General features: G+C 39.5%; 1 protein-coding gene and 1 non-coding gene across 2 annotated transcripts; both read right to left on the bottom strand.

Moving 5' to 3' along the window:
- Positions 1-8,228: 8,228 nt before the first annotated feature.
- On the bottom strand, positions 8,229-9,272 carry Rps20 (ribosomal protein S20). The gene is made up of 4 exons (XM_028769955.1): positions 9,160-9,272; positions 8,870-8,969; positions 8,598-8,671; positions 8,229-8,449 (listed from the first exon to the last, which is right to left on the bottom strand). Exons 1-4 carry the CDS (start codon positions 9,160-9,162, stop codon positions 8,267-8,269), a joined length of 360 nt encoding a protein of 119 aa, XP_028625788.1. The 5' UTR covers positions 9,163-9,272; the 3' UTR covers positions 8,229-8,266.
- LOC114624031 lies at positions 8,742-8,808 on the bottom strand. The gene has a single exon (XR_003711878.1). It is a non-coding gene; the product is annotated as a small nucleolar RNA U54 (small nucleolar RNA).
- Positions 9,273-22,399: the final 13,127 nt, after the last annotated feature.

Genomic DNA, 22,399 nt, shown 5'->3' with positions numbered 1-22,399 from the left:
GTTCCAAGATGGAGGAGTTGGAAGAAGGCAAAACTCAGTGCTAGAAACTAGCAGAATGAGGGTCAGGGAGCGACCCATGAAGGCCCAACACTTGCCTAACCTTATGTGAGATGCTGGGATCAGTTCTCGTACTATAGAACAAAACAAAGAGCTATTCTGTAAGCCCCAGCCTCAGCAAAGGGAAAGCATCTACACCACCACATAGCCACTGGGAAGAATGGCTGAAGGCTTATGTGAGGATCGAAGCTCCTTACTGCAGACATTTTCTCCTAAGGTGCAGGCGCGGTCTCGTGAGGTCTTGAAAGTAAAGTCCACACAGAGTACGAGTAGGTAGGAAAAGCAGGTCTATTTACATCGAAACAAGGAAGATTCCAACTATATCCATAAAAACTCAAATTTATTATTTGTTTTGTTTTGTGAGTCAGAGTTTCTTTGTGTAGCCTTGGCTGTCCTGGAACTAGCTCTGTAGGCCAGGTTGGCTTCGAACTCACAGAGATCCACCTGCCTTTGCCTCCTGGAGCCAACACTCCCAGCAAAATGCAATTCTTTTTAAAAAGATTTATTTATTTTTATGTGTTTAAGTGTTTTGCCTGTATGTATGTATGTATGTATGTATGTATGTATGTATGTGCTCTTTGTGTGCTTAGAACCTAAGGAAGCCAGGAGAAGGAGCTGGTTTCCTTAAAACTAGAGTTATCAATGGGTTGTAAGCCCACATTGATGCTAGAAACCAAACCCAAATTTTCTGAAGAGCAGACCGTGTTCTTAATCACTAAGCCATCTCTCCAGCCCCAAAATATAATCCTTAAGTATGAATAAAATTATAATACATATGAAATTGCAACCAAGATAAAGAACCAATTGCCCCAGATAATCCTAAAACCAGCCAGTTCTCACTTCTTAAGTAGCAAGCATGACTCTCAGGTATGACAGTTTGAGTAAATAATCCCTCCAAGCACACTATACTATGTTAATCCTGAGTGTACTGGTCAGGACTCCCTAGAGGAACAGAACTTAAAGAATTATATAAATATACAGCAAGAAATGGACTTGCTTGTAAAAGTAAAGGCAAGCAGGCAAAGAGCAAAACCTTTTGTTTCCCATGTCCTTTATGTAGGTTGCCAGCAGAATATGTGGTCCAGTTAGAGTTGAGTCTTCCCTCTCAAAAGATCAGATTAAAATGAGTCTTCCTACTTCAAATAATTTAATTAAGAAGGTGTATCCAGCCACTTGGTTTTTAGCTAATTCTAGATGTATTCCAGTTGACAACCAAGAACAGGCATCACACTGAGTTACTGCCTAAAGGACAACTTTTACCGCTAGTTATTTAGTTCAAGCAAACAGTATGCACATATAGATCAGGTCACTTCTTTCATAGTCAGATAATTGGTTCGTAGACATTGGCTATCCAGTTCCTATAGAGACAAGCAGAGCCAGCAAATTGAGGAGTTGTGAGGCTCCTTATTTTCCAAATCATAAGTGTATGACACTTTACAAAAATGGACAGTCAGAGCCAGAAATCAGCCAACAAAGATAGAAATACATTAAAGAAACAAGAGATAATTCTGAAAGCAAAATTTAAATCAGTCATGAATGGTTTTATATACGATATAGTTAACCACCAACATGTTGACCTTGCCAACATCCAGGAGACTCTATATGTGCAGTGTGACTAATGGCAGCAAACAAGAATGAGTAAAGTCCAGTTAACTCCATGTGTCTGTGGATTCTACAGCTGTGAACTCAATCAACTGCAGATTGAAAATAAAATAGTGCCTATGTACTGAACATGCATAGACGTTTTTCTGTCTTTACCCCCTAAATAATAGAATATCACAACTATTTTTAAAGCACTTTTATTTTATTAGGTGTTACAAATGAACTAGTATTGATTTAAATATATCAGAAGATATGTGTGTTTAATTCAAACAGTACGGTGTTCCATAGAGGACTTAAGTATCTGTAGATGTTGTTATATGCTGAATTTTAGAGGTTATCCCTCACTAGTACCAGGGGACAACTGTAATTAAAACAGAAATGGCAAACATGTCACAGAAAATAGAATATTTCCTAAATGTTCTGTTTTAGGTAATAGCAAACTAAGAATTAACTTTTAAAAATTTTCTATTCCCCCTTAAAACTAAATAACAGTAAGAGACTTTTTCATGTTTTCATAAGAGTTTTACAGGTCATGGACTAATCATCATTTTCCCCAAATCATTTTGACATTCTAAGTTTAAATGGTCATTTTTTTTAGTTTAATGGGTTACCAATACAACTGTAAGGCATACAAAGTCATGGAAAAGCTGCATAAACATATTTAGTGATTTCCTAGGTATGACACCAAAGGCAGAGTCCTTTCATACACAAGAAGTCAGTAACTCAGGCCTAGAGTTATTGATTTATAATCTAAAATCCCCAGCACTCTGAAGGCTGAAGTAGGAAGAGTAGTAGTAGTTCAAAGCCAGCCTTGGCTATCTAGCAAGTTGAGACCATTCTGGGCTATCCAAAGCCCTGGCTCATAAAACAGAAACAAACAAAGGGAAAACAAAACAATTAAGTTAACAAACAAAACAGAAAAAAAACAGAATGATAAACAACCTACAAAATGGGTGCAAGTTCCAGGACAGCTAGAGCTACACAGAAAAACCCTGTCTCAAAAAAAACAAAAAAAAAAAACAAAAAACAAACAAACAAAAAAAAAAACAGACCAAAACAAGCAAAACCAAGTATTAGTGCCATACAAGAGAAGTTTGGAATTCCTGGTGAGAGTGTAATAAAATGATACAACAGCTATGGAAAACAGAATGGATTTCTCAAAAATTAGAACTAGGAAGACCATACATGCCATGCTAGCAATCTCATTTCTCATTGGACATATACAGTATGAAAAGCTGTATCTCAAAGGTGAGTCTGTCATTAATGCAGCATTAGACATGGCCAACAAAAGATGAGAGCAACCCAAATAAACCAGAAAACCAGATAAATCGAATGTGGTACACACCTACAGGTTTCCTAGCTTTATAAAAGTCAGGTATGATGGCACAAGCTTCTAATTCTAGAATTCCTGAGGCGGAGGCAGGAGGATTGCCATGAGTTTGAGGCTAGCCAGAATTACACAGTAAAACTTTCCTCAAACACTGAAAAGAAGCATTCCTGCCATGTGACATGGATGGACCTTGATGACATTATGATACACAAACAGGAGTCTGTGATTCCACTCGTATGAGCTATCTTACAATAGTCAAACTCACAGAAATAGAAGCAAAATTGATAGGTGCCAGAGGCCAAGGGTGGATTAATATTTAAGGGTTCAGACTTTCAGTTTTAGAAGAGAAAAAAGTTCTGGGCATCTGTTGCACAGTATTAACTATACTGAATTTTTGTAAATCATAATTTTTCTCTATGATTTTTGTTCTTGAGATTTTCATACTCATATACAGTGAAATAACATATCTAACTCCATTTCCCAACTCCTTCATATCTCTCCCAACATATTCTCCTCCCAACCTCATCTTTTCTTCTTCTATTTTTGGCTAACTCACTAAATCCAGTTAGTGCTTGAGTATGGGGTCATTCGGTGGAACATGGGGAACCTACCAGAAGAAACACTCTCAAGTAAGAGTGATTCTCCTTCCCTCAGCAGCTATCAACTGTCAATAGCTCCTCAGTTCAGGAGGGGGGCCTGGACAGTATGCTCCTTTCTATTCCAGAATTTTGGCTAGCTTGATCTTGTTAAAGGCTTATCTTTTAGTGGCTGGGGGATGACCTACTGGTTGGGAGCACTTATTTCTGTTCTAAGGGTTGGGTTTAGTTTAACTGCCAGCAGTCTCCTGGCAACTCCAACTCAGTTCCAGGGACCCACCAATCCTCTCTCTGGTCTCAAGCACTAGGCACACATATGGTGCACAGACATACATTCAGGCAAAGCTCTCATACCCATTAAATTATCTTTTAACATATATGCTAAAACATTACGACTGAAATTAGATTCAAAATATTCTGAGGGGAGTATATGGTCATACATGAAATACAAGCAACAGCAACTGAGACTCCATAAAGCTAAGCTATAAAGAACCATTATAGCATTCTTTGTATGTTTGAAGCTTTCAGTGAGATGTTTAAACAATCAAGATAAGGAAGCTGAAAAATAAATCAACAGAAATGATAGACAAAACAGTTAAAAAAATCTCTACCTTAGTGGTGGTGGTACACGCCTTTAATCCCAGCTCTCAGGAGGCAGAGGCTGGTATATCTCTCGTGAATTTGAATTCAAGGTCAGCCAGGGCTACACAGAGAAACCCTGACTCAAAAACAAAACAAAACAAAAAACAAAATCCAACCAACCAAAAACCAAAAATTCCCTGAAGAATTAACAAAAACAAAAAGGACACACAGAAGAAGCAGAAGGTTAGAAGGCCACAAAGTTGAAGTTAATAGGAGTCCCAGAGAGATGAGGCAAACAGATGGTAGAACTCAAAGAACCATCTTGTGTACATAACAATGCCTTTGCACTCTCTGATGTTGGTAGGGACATCATTTAAAGGCATTCTTGCCAGGCAGTGATGGCAACATGCCTTTAATCCCAGCACTTGGGAGGCAGAGGCAATCGGATTTCTGCGTTCCAGGCCAGCCTGGTCTACAGAGTGAGTTCCAGGACAGCCAGAGCTACACAGAGAAACACTGTCTTGAAAAACAAACAAACAAAAAAGGCATTCTTTTGGTTGTTTTACTGAAAATTTTTCTTAAAATGTCCCAGAAGTGTTCATACATGAGCAACTAGTATATGCTTATGTTTTTAAATGGTTACTTACATTTTATTGCATTATTTGTATGTGTGGAGGCCAGACAACTTGTGGGAGCTGGTTTTCTTTTTCCACCTTGTAGATTGAACTCAGGATGTCAGAACTGGCAAAATATTGCTTTTACCCACTGTGAATTACTTTCCCAGCCCTATAATTCTAATAGCTGAGTGTACACATCTATAATGCAACCAAAATTCAGAAATTTGACTTCTAGGAATACTTTACACATCCAAGTGGAAAGACGCTATTAAAAACATTTTAATTGAAATTGTGCTTTGAGTAGCAAATACCTACAAAACTGTTAAGAGGAATTAAGGTACATTTATTCAATATATTCATTAAAAATTGTATCTACACTTGCAAATACAAAATACGCTACAGATATGCAATCAACAGTAAAAATAACATATAGACTACACACATACCAATATTTAGCGAGAAAAATAAATTTCAAAAAAATCCTCGAATTTGTGGACACATGGATGGAACTAGAGAATACTAAACCAGGCACGGAAAAATACTTCATGTTGTCTCATGAGTGGAAGCTAGGGTTAATCCAAGAAGAGAGAATAGGGCCATAAGGGGCTAAAAAAGGGAAAGAATGAAAATAAAAATATTGGACAACCAGTACCGAATCGTGACACTGGAGTAAGTTTCAGCATTTTACAGAACAGTAAGTGACTATCAGCATAACTGCTATTTTACAAAGCAGTATGAGCGATTCAGATTCACAGCATAAAGTGGATGCAGATTCAAACTACCCAGATCTGATTACATGCTGTATTTGTAGAATCGCACTGACGCTGTGCTTGTACAAACAAGCCAATTGCCTAGCATGTGAGACCTTGAGTTTGGTTGCTGAAAATTTTTTAAAATTTCTATAGATTGATGAAAATGTAACAATTTACAATTTTAGCAACACAATTGGGGGGCATGTACACTGTTAATGAAAATGGTAACTATAAAATATGCTAGTCCAAGGACAGATATAAAGATTCATTTCACTTAGTTTCAAAAGATAAACCTCATTTGCACCATGTTCTCCAGTTACAACTTACCATGTCTTCCAATGAGCATGACCCAGTTAAAAACCTCACAGCTGGGGTCTCAGATTTCTTAAAGAATCCTTTCAAATAACTAATACCATAGGCTAGCATGTCCTTGGGAAATCCATGCCCACAGTGAGTGAATCTTGGCTTCACTCAAGTGTATCTCAGGCAGAATGAAAACACCCATATACGGTTTTCCTAAGTCACTGAAGAATCTAGTCATAAGGTTTATAATTTGATTTGGCCTTCCACTCCAAGAACCTAAAATTGGAATTTGACTCTGAAGCCAAAGCTTTCCACTCAACATCTTTTGCCTGTTTTATTTTACACTCATAAACCATATACAAAGTCCCAGCAATGTCAGATGCAGAAACCTGAGACTGTAATAAAGCGGCTTCAATGCTAAATTGCACTTCTAAAACAGCAGTGCTCTCAATCAGAGGAAGTTAATTTCTGTCTTTAACTTACACTCATACAAGATTCACAGAATCAATGACTCATGCTTACTACCTGGTTAGCCTATCCTTAGATTCAAGTCTCTAAAAGTGACTTTCCAAGGAAGTATTGATTCCCAAATAGTTTTGAGACTGTCCTGGCTAGTGTAAACTATGTAGACCAAGCTGGCTCTGACACTAGAGACCCACTTGCTTCTGCTGGGATTAAAGGCCTTAGTTACCAAATTATTTTTGAATTTTAATTTCTAAGCATTAACTTTAATCAAAGCACTTACATAATGGAAACAATTCATGGGTGAAGATATAACTTTACCCACAAACAAAAACATTCTTTGCCCTAAATGATGTTTTCATGGAAAATCTCATATAACTCTCAACATGCTAGCTATCAAATTTACATACTCGATTAACCTGTTGGACTTTTCCACTGTTAACTGATATACAGGAAGGTTCAGTCCATTATGGGGAGGTACCACTCCCAGGCAGGTGGGCTTAAGACTGTAAGGTAGCTGAGGAAGCAAGCCAGTAAGTAAATCAACAAGTCTAGTCCAAAAGTAAAAGCCTAGGCCCATATCCAAAGGCAGGATAGTGCAATTTGTGTTAAGAAATTAAATTTGCTAGGTAGTCATGGTGGCATACACCTTTCTTTAATCTTAAGCATTCAGATCTCTGACTTAGAAGCCAATCTGGTCTAGAGTTCAAGGACAGAACTATATAGAGAAACCTCAATAAAAAAAACCATTTCACAAATAGTATTTACATATTCACTAAGTACTTCTAGAAACTCTAATAGAAAGGTGTTCATGTTTATCCACTGTATAAAGGACACTAATAGTCCACACAATCTGTAGAAGGATTTTAAAAGGCTAGAGTTCTTGGCTGGAGAGATGGCTCAGCAGCAGTTAAGGGCAATGATACTCTTCCAGAGGTCCTGAGATCAATTCCCAGGAACCACATGGTGGCTTACAACCATCTGGTATGGGATCCAGATGTCCTATTCTGGTGTCTGAAGACTACAGTGTACTCTCACTATATATGTATCTTTTTAAAAAAGGCTGGAGTTCTACTGTACTTAAGTGCAGCCTCAACACTAGTTCAACACAAAACCAGTTTCTACATAACTTCACTGTCTAAAACCTGCTTCAACATGCACCCGAATTCATCATAGCACATTCTAGGCTGTTTTACAGCTGAACACATGACCGAGGTCCTTTTAAGTTTTAGATGGAATAAGGGATTAATTTCAGTTGGTCAAAGTGGCATATGCAGGCTTCAGTTCACGCCTCCAAAACCAAAAGTTGTGACCTTGCAACATGAGTACTGTGATACGGGAGGTCACCCAGTTCTTATCACCTGGAAAAGCAAAGGTACACCTTGGATCTAATTTTCCTTAGTACACTAGTCTTTGGACACCTATAACCTACAAGTTACAGAAGCAAACCAGGCATAGTGGCTCATTCCTCTAGAAGGCAGAATCCACTTCAAATAACCCAGAATGGACAATACAGTGGTCCTTGCCTTTAATTTCAGTACTCTGGAAGCAGAGGCAATCAAATCAGATTGATATTTGTGGAGGCCAGCCTGTTCTGTATTGAGACCTTATCCCAAAACAAAACATCCCCAGACTTAAGGATCAAGGATGAAATCTGCTCTAACAAGCTCAGCCTTTGAAATGGCTTAGAGCCCTCTAGGAAACCAAACATCAGTTTTCAATATCTTCATTTGACCAACATGTTAGCACACCTTTATTTCTAAAAGTAGCTTAATGCTTTAGTACTTGCTTAGTGGTTAAAGAACTTGTTCTCTACCCAAGGATGCAGGTTAGGTTTCCAGCATCTACCCAGTGGTTCAAAAGAACATCTGCTGGCATCTCTGTGACACACTCATACATGAAAAAAAAAACTGAATAAAAGCCAGCAGATTTTACCAATTAAGTCAATTTATTTCAACAGCTGACTTAGGCATCTGCAATGGTGACTTCAACCTCCACTCCGGGCTCAATACTGATGGAAGTAATCTGCTTAACAATCTCAGAAGGACTATGTAAATCAATGAGTCGCTTGTGGATTCTCATCTGGAAACGATCCCATGTCTTGGAACCTTCGCCACAAGGTGTTTTTCTGGTAGTGATTCTCAATGTCTGCAATAAAACACATCAGGTATTTGGCCCCTAATTAGCTTGTTTGTGATCTTAAGAACGTTAAGTTTAATCTTAGAATTTCTTTGGCTATCAAAACCCGAATCTGACACCCTCCACCCACCACTAGTAGACTCTACCTGCTGCTTACCTTGGTAGGCATGCGCACTGGTCCTTTCACTTTCAGATTCTTTTCCTTTGCGCCTCTTATCAGGTCCGCGCAAACTGCAGGTGAAGAAAACATGGCCTTTCAGGTAATTCAGAATGACTCGAATCGTTTTAAAGCAATTTAGCCTATCGGCTCAGAATAGCGTATAAAAACATCACCCTAATTCAACACAGAAAGTATCTCCTCATGGCCGACTGCGCCACGGCTACGGCGCAAGGCACCACTAAACAATCCACCCAAAGAGCTGTACTGACCTTTCTCCAGCGACTTCACGTTGCGGCTGGTGAGCGTGATTCGAATTCGGTGAATCGCCACTTCAGGCTCCACGGGCGTCTTTCCGGTATCTTTAAATGCCTGTTATCACACAGGCAGAAAATCAAACAGCGAACTGTAAGTCGCGGCCCACTCCTACACAACCGCCATCCGGACCCTTTCCCGGGCCCTCGCCGCGGCGGGAGCCCTCTCCCGTGATCTGCGCTCCTGGCGCCACGGAACTCGAGCCCAGCCGATGCCCCAGGCCGCGTGGCGCCGTCCCCCACCTCACCATGGCTAAAGCGCGGCTTCCTGACCGACTTGTTCCTCAGCAGGAGCGAACAGCGGTGAGTCAGGACGGAGCAGGCTGGAAAGAGCTCCGCAGCACGCACCACCAGATCTCAGAAAGGAGGGCGCAGAGTGCGTCAGGCGCTTATATAGTACGTTCGCATCCGGGTCCTATGTGACCCGGAACAGGAACCGCCCCGCACGCGAAGAGGTCGCCGCGGGAGGCAGGGCTTCCTAGTTGGCGGGAAAGATGAGATCGCGCGCGCCCCCTTGCGTCTCGGCGGAATCACTGCCCTGAACCGGAGGACAGAAGAAGCTGGAGCAGAGAAAACTCTTGTCAAGTGCTCCGTGCATAGACACCTATGGTCTTTACAATGAGAAATGTGCTTTGTATGCGTACCCAATCAATTTACTTTTGTCTGACAAGGGAAGAATTTTTTTGAGATTAGCTGCCACGGACCTTGGGAAAGAAGGATTCTGGCAAGCCAGGTGTTTGCTTTTATTTACTTGGTGCTTGAGACGGAATCCAGGGCTCAGCAGGAAAAAGCACTCCACTCATGAGCTGACACCCTGAGTTCCATCCTGTGAATCCTTGGTAGAAGAAGAGAATTGTTTTCGGAAACTTGTCTACTGATGAGAGCTGTGGCACTCACCCCACCTCCACCCCCCATTAATTACTAAGATTATATTCTAAAAATTATTCGGAAACTGTTTATCAGAGCTGAAATGCCCTTTTGTGATAGTCTGGCTTTGTGCTACCTGGAATAGTGGAAACGTCTATATGTGCTAAAAAAAAAAAAAAAAAAAAAACGAGTTTAGCTTTTGTTTTTTCAGTTAAGTGAAGGCAGAACTCTAGGCCCAGTGCTCTGTCGGGTCACTGGACATTGTACCTGCAGCCCTGCCTGGAACTCATCTATCCAGTTTTAACACATTCTCTCCTCTATGGTGAGGTGAAGCAATATGTATTGGCTGAGACCTCCGAGGACTCCTTAGAACGGAGCATCTGTTCATAATAAAATTCTTGTCCAAGCAAAGCAGAAAAAAAGCCAAGCGAGGTCAAATGCCCTAAGAAGCAGAGAATGGTGCAGGTTAATCTCCCCTCTGCACTACCTACTGTGTAAGGATTAGGCCTTGGTCAAATGGAATGGAAGCCCTGAGGTGGGTTACGGACAAAACAGGAGGAAATAACATTATTTGCAGGTGAAAGTTATTTGCTCAGAGTTGCCAAACCCAGAGCACTGATTCCCTTCCAATGAGAACTTCTTTGAAAGCTATTCTCTCTGATCTTGCTTGATGATAATTCGACCTAGCTCCTAACTGGTTTTCTGACTCACAATGTACAAGAAGTTTTGCTGTCATTGAATAATTAAGGTAAGTGTTAAAGTTGGGCAATTTTTCAAGTTCAATTATTTTTAAATATAAACCATTGACTGTTTAGATTCTACTAGTAGATTTCACAGCATTAAAAAAAAATCTGAATTCCTTTTTTCTTTTCTTGCCTATTTGTTTTTGTTTGAGACAGAGTTTCTTTGTGTAGCCCTTGCTGTCCTGGAATTATTATGTAGACCAGGCTGGCCTGAATCCTGAGATCCACCTGCCTCTGCCTCATTGAGTGCTTGGCTTATTTTGTTTTTTTAAGACTTAAGTAGTCTGGGCTGCCCTGGAATTTACAGAGATTTTACCTGCCTCTGCCTCCAGAGTACTGGGTGGGATTAAAGGCATTGGCCACCACCATAGCTAAATCCTGCATTTTTACTTTATTAGCTGTGACATCAACTTTAAATCTTGCTTAATGTATTAATAGGGCTATCTGCAGCAAATAAACAAATGCAGTAATAGTCCAGCTTCCTGAGGTGTGATCTGTATCAGCAGTAACATCTTCAAAGGCCTGTACTCAGTGTTCCAAGCTTGTCCAGAGGCTCAACAGGGTGCTTGAGAAGGACAAGTTTATATATGTGTGTGTGTATATACATACATGTGTGTGTATACATATTTACACTGACTTCAAACTTAAGGTCCTCCCACTCCCATTTTTCCAGTGCTATAGGATTACAGGTAACTGAAACCACTCCCAGCAAGAATTATTGACAGAAACAAATCTTAGACTTTCCTTACTTCTTAAGATTAAACACTGGAGGAAATGGCAAGCATAGTGACTTCTTGAACAATAAGAAAAGGAATTCTAAGATAGTCACTGTGGCATGGGGAGTGACTTAGCAATGGAACCTCTGCCTGGTATGCCCAAGGACTTGAATTGACCTTAAGCACCACACAAAGAAAGAACGATGAAGAAAGATCAATGAGAAACAGGTAAAATACATCCCAAATTTATGTGAGCGGAATTAATCCCCATACCTAAAAGGCAGAGTAAGGTAGATCTCTGTGCGTGCAAGGCCCACCTAGTCTACACAGTGAGGACTTTGTAGAAACCCTGTCTCTAAGAAAAGAAGGGAGGGAAAGGTTGGCTCAGCAGTTAAGAGCCTTGCTATTCTTTCTTTCTTTCTTTCTTTCTTTCTTTCTTTCTTTCTTTCTTTCTTTCTTTCTTTTTTGTTTGTTTTGTTTTTTGTTTTTCGAGACAGGATTTTTCTGTGTAGTCCTAGCTATCCTGGAACTCACTCTGTAGACCAGGCTAGCCTCGAACTCTTGAACTCAGAAATCCGCCTGCCTCTGCCTCCCAAGTGCTGGGATTAAAGCCGTGCGCCACCACCGCCTGGCCGAGCCTTGCTGTTCTTGCAGAGGACCTGATTTGGTTCCCAGCATCCACTTGGTGGCTCATAGTCACCTGTAATTCTTACTTGCTGGATACCAGGCACACATACATACATGCAGGCAAAACATTTATACAAAAAAGACATAAATATTTAAAGAAGAGGTTTTTAAAAAAGAAAGTAAGGGGGATTTTACTTTAGAAATTGTAATTATGCCTGAGCCTGTAGCTTGACTGCAGAGCACTTGCACAGGGTACACGAGAATTGGTTCAACCCCCATCGTCACACTAAATACATAAAAACAGTATATATCCGAGAAACCCCACCTTTAGTTATCTGTTAAATCCTTATCTCACGGCTAGGGAGATATCTCGGCAGTTAAGAGCACTTAAGGGTTAAAAGTGGAAGGCTTTTGATTAGCTGTACCTCCAGCTCCAAGGGATCCCTCCTCTGACCTCTGTGCATACCAACATACAAGTAGCATACACTAACAGATATATGTTCACAATAAAAATAAATATTTTTTTTTTTTTTTTTTGGTTTTTCGAGACAGGGTTTCTCTGCATAGTCCTGGCTGTCCTGGAACTCACTCTGTAGACCAGGCTGGCCTCGAACTCAGAAATCCGCCTGTCTCTGCCTCCCAAGTGCTGGGATTAAAGGCGTGCGCCACCACCGCCCGGCAAAAATAAATATTTTTAAAGTCAGTGTCTGTGGTGGTTTGAATATGCTTGGCCCAGGGAATGGCACTATTAGGAGGTGTGACCTTATGGGAGGAAGTGTATCACTGTGGGTATGGGCTTTGAAACACTCCTTCTAGCCAGGTTGGAGCAGTCTTCTCCTGTTCGCCTTTGGAACAAGATGCAGAATTCTAGATCCTCCTGCACCATGCCTTCATGGATGTTGCCGTGCCCCTGCCTTGATGATAATGGACTGAACCTCCGAACCTGTAAGCCAGCCCTAATTAAACGTTGTCCTTCATAAGTGTTGCTTTGGTCATGGTGTCTCTCTACAGCAATGGAAACCCTAAGTAAGACAGTATCTCCAGGAGATACCTTCTCATGTTCATTGCACTGTTATTCACAATAATCAAGATATGGAAACAACAACAGACACACAGATATGATGGAGTATCACCTGCCCTTAAAGGGAAAAAAAAGGAAACTCTGATGTATACCAGTGAGGTTGTTGGCATTGTATTAATGGAGCTGGGAAAACAAATAGCGTGTGCCCTCAGAGATGTGTTATTTTAAAGGTCCAACTCACAAAGGCTAAGGAGAAAAGTGGTTCCCAGGGACTGCAAGGTCTAGAGAGATGTTCAGCAAAAATCATTATTTTAAATTTTGCTAGTTTTCATTTCAAATTTCTTGCCGCATTTATCTTTTGAAAATTAGAAGTTACAGTGCCCCCTAAATTTCCATCTAAAAATCAATTTTCTGTGTTATTATGTAAGGTGGTCATCAAAGGAAAAGTAGAAATTAACAATAAGCAAAACGTTAAAGGAAAACTCACATTTTCACCATTCCAAAATAAAGAATTTACACCTTTAGGTATATATATATATATATATATATATATATATATATATATCTTTTAAAACATATGGCCTATATTCTATGTACAATGTGATTCAAAGACTATTTAATTATAATAAGTATATTTCTGTTTCATTCTTTCTATATTTTAATTAAAATTATTATTGTTCTAATTATTAGTGTGTATCTGTATTATGATGCATGTGTATGTGTATGTGTGTGTCTGTGTGTGTGTTGTGTGTATGTAGGTCAGAGAACAATTCTCTCATTCCACCGTTATTTTTGGTTGTGAGTCCAGACTTTAATGGGTGAGCCATTTCTCCAGTCTTCATTCCACATTTATTTACATGGAATCCAGGGATCAAACTCAGGTTGTCAGACTTGGAGTGTCCAGCAGTAAGCACCGTTACCTGTTGAGTCTTTGCCAGCCCCATTTCATCTTGTTTAATGACAATTGTGACTGAAGTCTCTAAAGAAACCATATCTGTATTGAAGACCAGCGGCCTGACCCTAATTTCCCCATGAAGAAATGCTAGGTTACAGATGGGAAGCCATTTCCTTGTGCTCCCTTTAGCCCCTTAATGGCTATTTGTAGCCAATCTATGTCTCTTCTAGCAGTTTTGTGACGATTTGTTAAAACCTTTGGACTATGTTATTTATCTGACTACTAACTTCTTCCACCCCTAAATCTAAAAGTTAGAAAGTAGCATCAGCAGCCTACAGAAGAGACTTCCCTCACTCTGCTATACTGGACCACTTCATGTCGCCATCAACATGTCTTCTCAGGACATTGATTTAGGGCTTTTTAAAATTTAGTTCTGGGGTTCTAAAACTTCACGTAATCTCTCTAAAGTGGGACATGTCGTTCAGAGTTACCTGAGTCTATGTTTCTGTGCTCTGATCACTGACTGTGACTTGGGAGAAGCCTCTCTCATTCCCTGCGAAGCATGAGTTGTGCCCTGCATAGACATTAGTATCATGAATTGCAGGGGATTCTTTCCTAGTTTTCAGTCAGGGGTTTGTTTTCCCATTTGTTTTACCCTGACAAACAATCCCTGTAAGTGCAAGGCTGTATATTGGGCCCCTTAACCTCAGTAGTTACATGTGAGGCTGAGAGGGGTCTGTATGTGTATTGCAGGATAATTAGTCACACCTTTGCCTTTTACCTCCTGTTCCCTTACCAACAATAATCTGTCCCTTCCACCAGCTGTGACATCAGACACAGGTCCAGACACTGTCCATTGTTTTCTGTTGGTGCATAGTCAAGACCCTTCCTCACCACCACTGAGAGCACTGTTACAAGTAAGTAACATATCTAATGCTTTGTCTCGTATTTAATGCTTTAGATCAGTTTGCTATTACTAATTTGCTTTCTGAGGAGATTGTATCTAAACACATCCTTCAACTATAAGAATTTTAAGTGGGAGGAGAGGGCTGATTTAAATGTACATTTCATTTTAACTTACGAAACAGTCTTGAGATAAATGGAAGATGTTTTCAATATCTCTCCTTAGTCTTTTTAAATAGTTTTTTTCTTTTCCTTTTCTTTCCTTTTCTTTTTTTGAAAATGCTTATAAAGAGTTGCACTGTGCATGCGAGTTAGTCTGTGAACTGCCACCTACTGGCCTCTTCAGCAATGACAGTATCATTCTATTCCTTCCAAAGGAAAGGCTGTTGACAACTACTTACGTCGTGGAGCACTTGTATAGATTTGTAAATAAGATGATGGGGCTAAGTGATCATGTCAGGACTGGAGGGTCTGTGTAAATAGTGACTTCCTGAAATTTTGAGTTTAAAGAAACATTTTAATTTTAAACTTCATCAGTCTGAAAGTTAAAGGCAAAATCAAGAATTTAAAACCTCTGTGACTACCCAGGGTGTATTGGTTGGGTACCTAGAATTGCAGACGAGGATGCAGAATGTTGCTCAGCAGGTCCCGGCAGTACCACTCTCAGAAGTACTCAGTCTGTGTTGGTGTCAATCCACTTGATCCTCACGTCGATATTAGGGGACATTCTACTTTGGAAGAAGCTAAGTTAGATGAACACCTCAGGGCCAGGGAGAAGTCGATATGTATTCTTAAGCTGCAGTGCTATAGGGCCAGTGTAAGTAAGGGCCCACTGTCATCATCAGTAGTAGCAGCAAGTCTGAGATATAAAATCCTATGGTGTTCAATAACGGAAGCAAAAGGGCTTTCTATAGTTCCCTTGAGAAGGTCACATACATCCCCTGTAGGAACCAAGGCCCAGTGAATGATGTTTCAGACTCTTCTGACCCCAGCTGTGCTGAACAGTAGCCACCAGATACTGTGCTGACTCCACTTCCTTGGTTGTCCCTGCTTGCTGCTATGGTCACCACATCTCCAAAAGGATTCTTCATGTTTTCTGTTTCTTTATGCAAACATTTGACAGGAAAAACCTAGCTCAAGAGGTAAACGTTAAGCTGCAAAGGAGGCTGGGAAATTAAGTATCTGGTTATTTCAACTACTTCACCAAGAGAATAGCAAATGACCATCTAGGAGAAGATAAGATGGAAAAAAACAAAGAGAGGAAGGAAGAAGGACCACCATGTAGTTGAAATGCAGAGAAATTCAATCAAAAGATACAGCTGCTATTGCCTGGGAAGAGGAAGGCTTGCTATGTTAGAGGCAGAGAAGCTCAGAGCAGCTTTATGCAATGAGGGTGGCCAGTGGAGGGAGATGGAGTCCGAGAAAATGCAAGATCTGGGTGATGCTGTACTTTGTAAAGTAATTTTGGTTTCAGTTTAAGCATGGTGGGAAGCTTCTTGTAACCCATAGACCCAAGGATACCTCTCCCACCAGCCAATAAAAGGTGGCTTCTGCCTTTCTTTTCCCTCTTTCTGACACTACACAACACTAAAGGAATCCCATGATCCACATTCAAAGAGGACTGGAGAAGAAGTGGATTTCATCACCTTCTGTCTGGGTGACCATTCTTCCTATTTGGCCAGGACACACTTAACTCATGAACAAGCTTTCCCTCCTCCTCCTCCTCTTCCTGCTCTTCCTCCTCCTCCTCCTCCTCCTCCTCCTCCTCCTCCCCCTCCTCCTCTTCCTCCTCTTCCTCTTCCTTCTCCTCTTCCTCCCCTTCCTTCTCCTCCTCTTCTTCCTCTTCCTCCTCCTCCTCTTTTTGGGTTTTCAAGATACAGTTTCCCTGTGTAGCCCTGGTTATTTCTGGAATTCACTCTGTAGATCACATTGAGCTCAAACTCAGATATCTGCCTGCCTCCTGCCTCCAGTGTGCTGAGACTAAAGACATGTGTGCCACTACTGCCTGATTTTTTTAATTCTATATGTATGAGAATATTTATGTGCCCATGGAGGCCAGAAGACAGTGTCATATTCCCTGTACCTGGAGTGATAGGAGGCCATGTGGTCATATGGGGCCAGGAAAGTTAAGCAAGGATCTCAGCAAAATCAGCTAGTAGTGTTAACTTCTGAGCCGTCTTCTCCAGCTGAGTCTTATTAAGTTAGTGTTGGGTCTTATTTAAGAATGCACAGGCTTCAGCTTTGATCCTTTACCTCAAATGGAACCAGTTGGTAACCCATGGTACCAGCAGAGAAGGTTTTCAATTGAAAATCATTAAATTTTTTTTACATTTAGTTATGATTTCTAAGTCTATGTGCATATCATTGTAGCACATATGTGTAGGTCAGAGGACAACTTCCAGTTGGGTCTCTCTTTCTGTCATGTGGGTTCAGAAATTGAACTCAGGTCGTCTGGCTTGGCTAGAAGCACGTTTAACCACAGAGCCATCTTATCCATTAACATAATATTATTTTGGAGTTTTAAGGTGAACTGGACTGATCTTTGATAAACTAAAGTTAACTTTGGTTTAATGCAGAGGTTCAAAGCTTATCCAGCGGTCTGTCTTCTTTCACAGAGGAGAACGTGGAAGTTCATGAAGAAGATGGCTCTGGTCAGATAGCATATGTATGACAAATGATAGAGCCTAGACTGCTGCATGTCCTCAGTCCCCTTCCTCTGCTACGTTACAGCTACTCCTCATATGTATCATCAGACACACATGACAAGGAAGATGCCAAGCTTTGGAGATACTCTTGTTACTTCTTGTTACAACAGGTAAAGAAACAAAAAAAGAAAGCTACAGACCAATCTCTTGATGAACACAGAGCAAAAATTCTTAACAATATATGTACAAACGAAATTCAGGAAATTACATATTGCAATCAAGTGAATTTTATTTCAGAAAAGCAAGGTTGGTTCAACATCTGTAAACCAATAAATGCAATAGATCATATAGACAAACTCAAGGAGAGAAGCCACATAATTATTTCAATTGATGCTGAAAGACATTTGACAAAGTTCACCATGCCCTCGTGATAACTGTTCTAGAGGCTAGGAATAGATGAAACATACCTCAAAATAATAAAGGCAGAGCCACGATAAACTCATAGCTAACATTATTAAATGGAGACAAGCTAAGAGCATTTCCTTTAAAATCAGGAACAAAACAAAGATGTCCACATACCTCTCTTTTATGTGATATAGTACTCAAAGTCTTAGCTGCAGCAATGAGACAAGAGAATGACAGAAAAAAAGATGATTAATAATAATAGGGAAAGAAGAAGTCAAACAAGTCCTGTTTGCAAATGACAAGATTCTTCATGTAAAAGTCCTATTGAATCCACTAGATTTATGGATAAACACTATAGTTAAGTTACGGGATACAAAATAAATACTTGTAAAAGTTGCCTTTACTAACTAACAGCCTTCTCTCTGAGAAAGAGATTAGGAAAGATATTCCATTGTAATGACTCATGATTTAAAGAACTGGATCCAGGAAGGTGACAATGACAAGAAGTTAGGAGAAAGCTGGGCACCCTGGAACAGGCCTTTAATCCCAGCACTCAGAGGCACTTTCTAGATTTTCATTAAAGTATAGGAGAAGATAGTATGACAAATCAAAGCTGAAGTCAGTAATAGTAAGGGGTTAGACTTTTCTACAATCACATTCCATTGTGCCAATTCTTAATATAGTTATTAAGAAACTGTGAAGACTAACTTCTCCACTCTGGATAATTACCCATGGTTTCTTCTTAAAATTTTATTACTTCAGTTTAGACAAATTTTTTATTAAATGATTTTTATTAAATAACTAAACAGTTGTTCATGTGATTTTTCTTTTTGGACATTAATAATAGATTTAATAATAGATTTCTTAGTATTAAGCCATTTATGTATCCTGAAATGAATGTATTTTCAGGGAAATACTATATTATAAACATGGTGTATAGGTGTTTATATGCTCCTGACATCACAGAAACAAATTCAAAAATTTCCTCACATGCCAAAAGTGTATATATGGTATGTTTATATGTGCCTTAAAGATTTGGTAGAATGTATATTTTATTGAGAGGTAACTATATGTGTGGTGTGTGTATGTATATATAATATATATATATATATTTATATATATGTGTGTGTATATGTATATTCAGTATTTAGACCCACCAGACGAGGGCATCAGAACCCATTGCAGATGGTTGTATGCCACCATGTCACCATGAGGCTGCTGAGAATTGAACTCAGGACCTCTGGGAGAGCAGCCAATGCTCTTAATTGCTGAGCCACCTCTCTAGCCCACCATATATTTTCTTAATTTATTTTGTGGTAATTGGTGTCCTAAGATATCTCTTGCTGTGGTTAGTTTAGATAATTAAAAATGTGCTAAAACAGTAATTCTTGAAGGTTTTGGTCTTAGGAACTCTTTGTTTAAAAGTTGCTAGGGGCTTCAAAGAGCTTTGACTTGTGTGGGCTACCACTATTGACATTTGCCATGTTAAACGTTAAAATAGAAGCATTCAAAGTTAACTTATTTTTAAAATAAGAAACCCACTAACTACTAATATATTTATAAGAAGAATTCTTTCCATAAAAGAATTTAAAATAGCTTCCATAACAAAACTATTGGTGAGAAAGGTGGTATTGTATTTATACTTTTGAAAATCTCCAGCCGGGCAGTGGTGGTGCACACCTTTAATCCCAGCACTTGGGAGGCAGAGGCAGGCGGATTTCTGAGTTCGAGGCCAGCCTGGTCTACCAAGTAAGTTCCAGGACAGCCAGGGCTACACAGAGAAACCCTGTCTCGAAAAACCAAAAACCAAAAAAAAAAAAAAAAATCTCCTTAATGTATTATTTGCAAAAAACAACACAGTTTTCATACCTGCCTCTGCACTCAGTGTCAAGTTGTTTCACTTTGATTGGAATAAACTTTATGTAGAAAGTCCTTGTGAGCATGGATATGTATTCGGAAAAGGAAGGAAGACATAATAACCTATTTACAAAGCAATGAATACTCTTTACTTAAGCTACACTTAAACTGTATGTGTAGTTACTGTGAGAATCTGGAAGTCTGTGACCATGGAATTTACTATAAATATCTCTTACATTTTAACAGAATACTCGTCATCAAGTAAATATTGAATCCCTGAATTACACAGATCTAACTGTTGACATATTTCATGGTATCACATTTAAAAATCATATTTTCATCGTTTCTATGAGTCATAGGAGAAAAGCTTTGAGTACTAGGCAACTGGTAAAGTCAGAGTGGCATATCCATTTTCCAAATGCATTTTCAAACTCTAACTTGAGTTTGAAAGCTCAAATTCTATGATTGGAAATTGCCTATTACTTGACAGGCTCATGCTGTGTGTGTGTGTGTGTGTGTGTGTGTGTGTGTGTGTGTGTGTGTGTGTGTGTGATCTATCCCTGGAACAGGGTGTGAGGGCCAGAGCTCAGCTGTCTTTCCTCAGGAGCTTTTAACCTTGTTTTTTTTGAGACAAGGTTCCTCACTAGGACCTGGGGCTCACTGATTAGTATTGGTTGACTGGTTGGTGAGTTCCATGATCCTCCTGCCTCCACTCCGCTGGCACTAGGACGACAAGTGTGCACCACCACACTTGTTTGGTTTGGTTTGACATGGGTCTTGAATTGAACTTGGCTCCTCGTGCTTGCACAACAAGCCCTGTAATGATGCATCTGTCCCTCTAGCTCTCCATGTTAGGCATTTTTGAGGAAATGTTTTAAATACATACTACTGTTTGAACAGTCAGTGTTTTTTTTTTTTTCCCCAGGAAAGAAAGAGGCTGGCAGCTTCAACTCAGCATCCCTGTGCTTTTCCTCTTAAAGTGCTGTGTGTGTTATGTTAATCATGTTAACTGCTATTCCCTAACCTCAGAATCCACCCAAAGTTGGGTTTCTACCAGTACAAGTGTGTTAAGTGCTGCACATGCAGCACATTTAGGAGACACTTTGTATCCTTTTCTGTGGTGTATTTACTGATATCCTGCACCATGTCTCTGTTAGGTCACTGCTACTTTCTATCCAGACTTGGTAAGAACTTTCTCTCACACAAATGTCTCTTTGTTTGAGCCACGGTTAAGTTTCCTCAACTTGTGAGTTGTCTTCTGATTTTGCTTATTATGGTTTTTACTGTGTAGATAGTTTATATTTTTGCTATCAATTCCATCAGTCTTTTCTCCTCTGACTTTGAGGCCATGTTTGTCTTCAGCAGCGTCTGTAAAAGCCCCAATGGTTTTGTTGGCTATTTTCACTGTTTTTGCTGAGTTCTTTGATCATTCTAAGTTTATTCTTAGATGTTAAGGGGACTCTTACTTTTCCCAGATTTACCACTGTTCCACCCTTAAAAAAATACTATTAGAACTTCCTGATCTGTCTTGTACCTTGTGTGAACAATCCTGCCACCTGCCAGAGTCATCTGGATTCATGAATGAAAGACACACACAGACTTACACACATACACACACAAACCAGTTAATTTTGGAATGCCTTGGCTAGCTCAGTGGTTGGGCACTTCTAATCCACCCCAAGGCTAACATATATTTCTCTCTTGTAACAGCTTCTAATTCTGTGTTTTATCTTTGCTGTCCTGTTACCTTTTGGGCAGTTCCCCCATAGGGCCACTTTCCTCTTCCACCTACATTTTGGATGATTTTTCCTCTATAGCTCCTAAACCTGATCCCTCTGCCGTTGAGTCCTGGTGAATCTGCCTGCTTCTCTCCCTCCTATTTGTCCCAAGTCTGGGAATCCTAAAAGTCCCACTCTTAGCTATTTCTACTTGAGTAAATTGAAGACACTTTATTATAATTAAATCAGAATCTAATATAACCATGAGTTTACTATCTGGCCCTTAACTTATGTTACTTAATCATCCTAAACAGTTTGTAATAGCAATTATTAGAAGGACTGGGTCAAAGCCTTGTATTCATAAATGAGTTCCACAGGCACAATGCCTACCTAAGAGTAATAATATTAATTTCAAATTTGTATCAATACATAGATTTATACCAATAAAAACCTTAATTCTATATCCATATATAAATTCTGTACCAATGCAAGAAATTATAGCTGAGCGCTGAAAGGAGCATAGTATGTGCTATGTTGAAAAACCAATCATATTATACTTCTGTATGTGCTTGAAATGTTCATTAAACATTATTTTGATAGACAACAACAAATCCTGGTAAGGCTGTACATAAAGAGGAACTTTTACTTATTGCCAGTGGAAGAGTAAAACTAGTATAGTTGTTATACAAAGCAATATAGTTTTTTCTCAAAAATAATAAGAACACAATTACCGTATGACCCAGGAGTACCACTTCTGAGTATTTACCTAGTGGACTCCTATCACAGAGATACTTCACATGCATGCGTGCACACACACACACACACACACACACACACACCATTATATGTATTATGTATAATTGTATATATTACATATATATTAGTGCATCATTTATAATATCAGGGAAATGAAACTAGCTTAGATGGCCATCAACAGACGAGCAGATAATGAAAACAAGGCAATACACACCATGACATTTTATCAGCTATAAAGAAAAATGAAACTAATGAAATGTTAAGGAAATAGATGAACCAAGGTAATAGTATATTAAGTGAGGTAACACAGACTCAAAGAGGGCTCTCTCATATAC

This window comes from Grammomys surdaster, unplaced genomic scaffold (genome assembly GCF_004785775.1).
Source record: "Grammomys surdaster isolate TR1022 unplaced genomic scaffold, NIH_TR_1.0 64, whole genome shotgun sequence".
Classification (NCBI taxonomy): domain Eukaryota; kingdom Metazoa; phylum Chordata; class Mammalia; order Rodentia; family Muridae; genus Grammomys; species Grammomys surdaster.
This window is presented reverse-complemented; position numbering and strand designations above follow the sequence as displayed.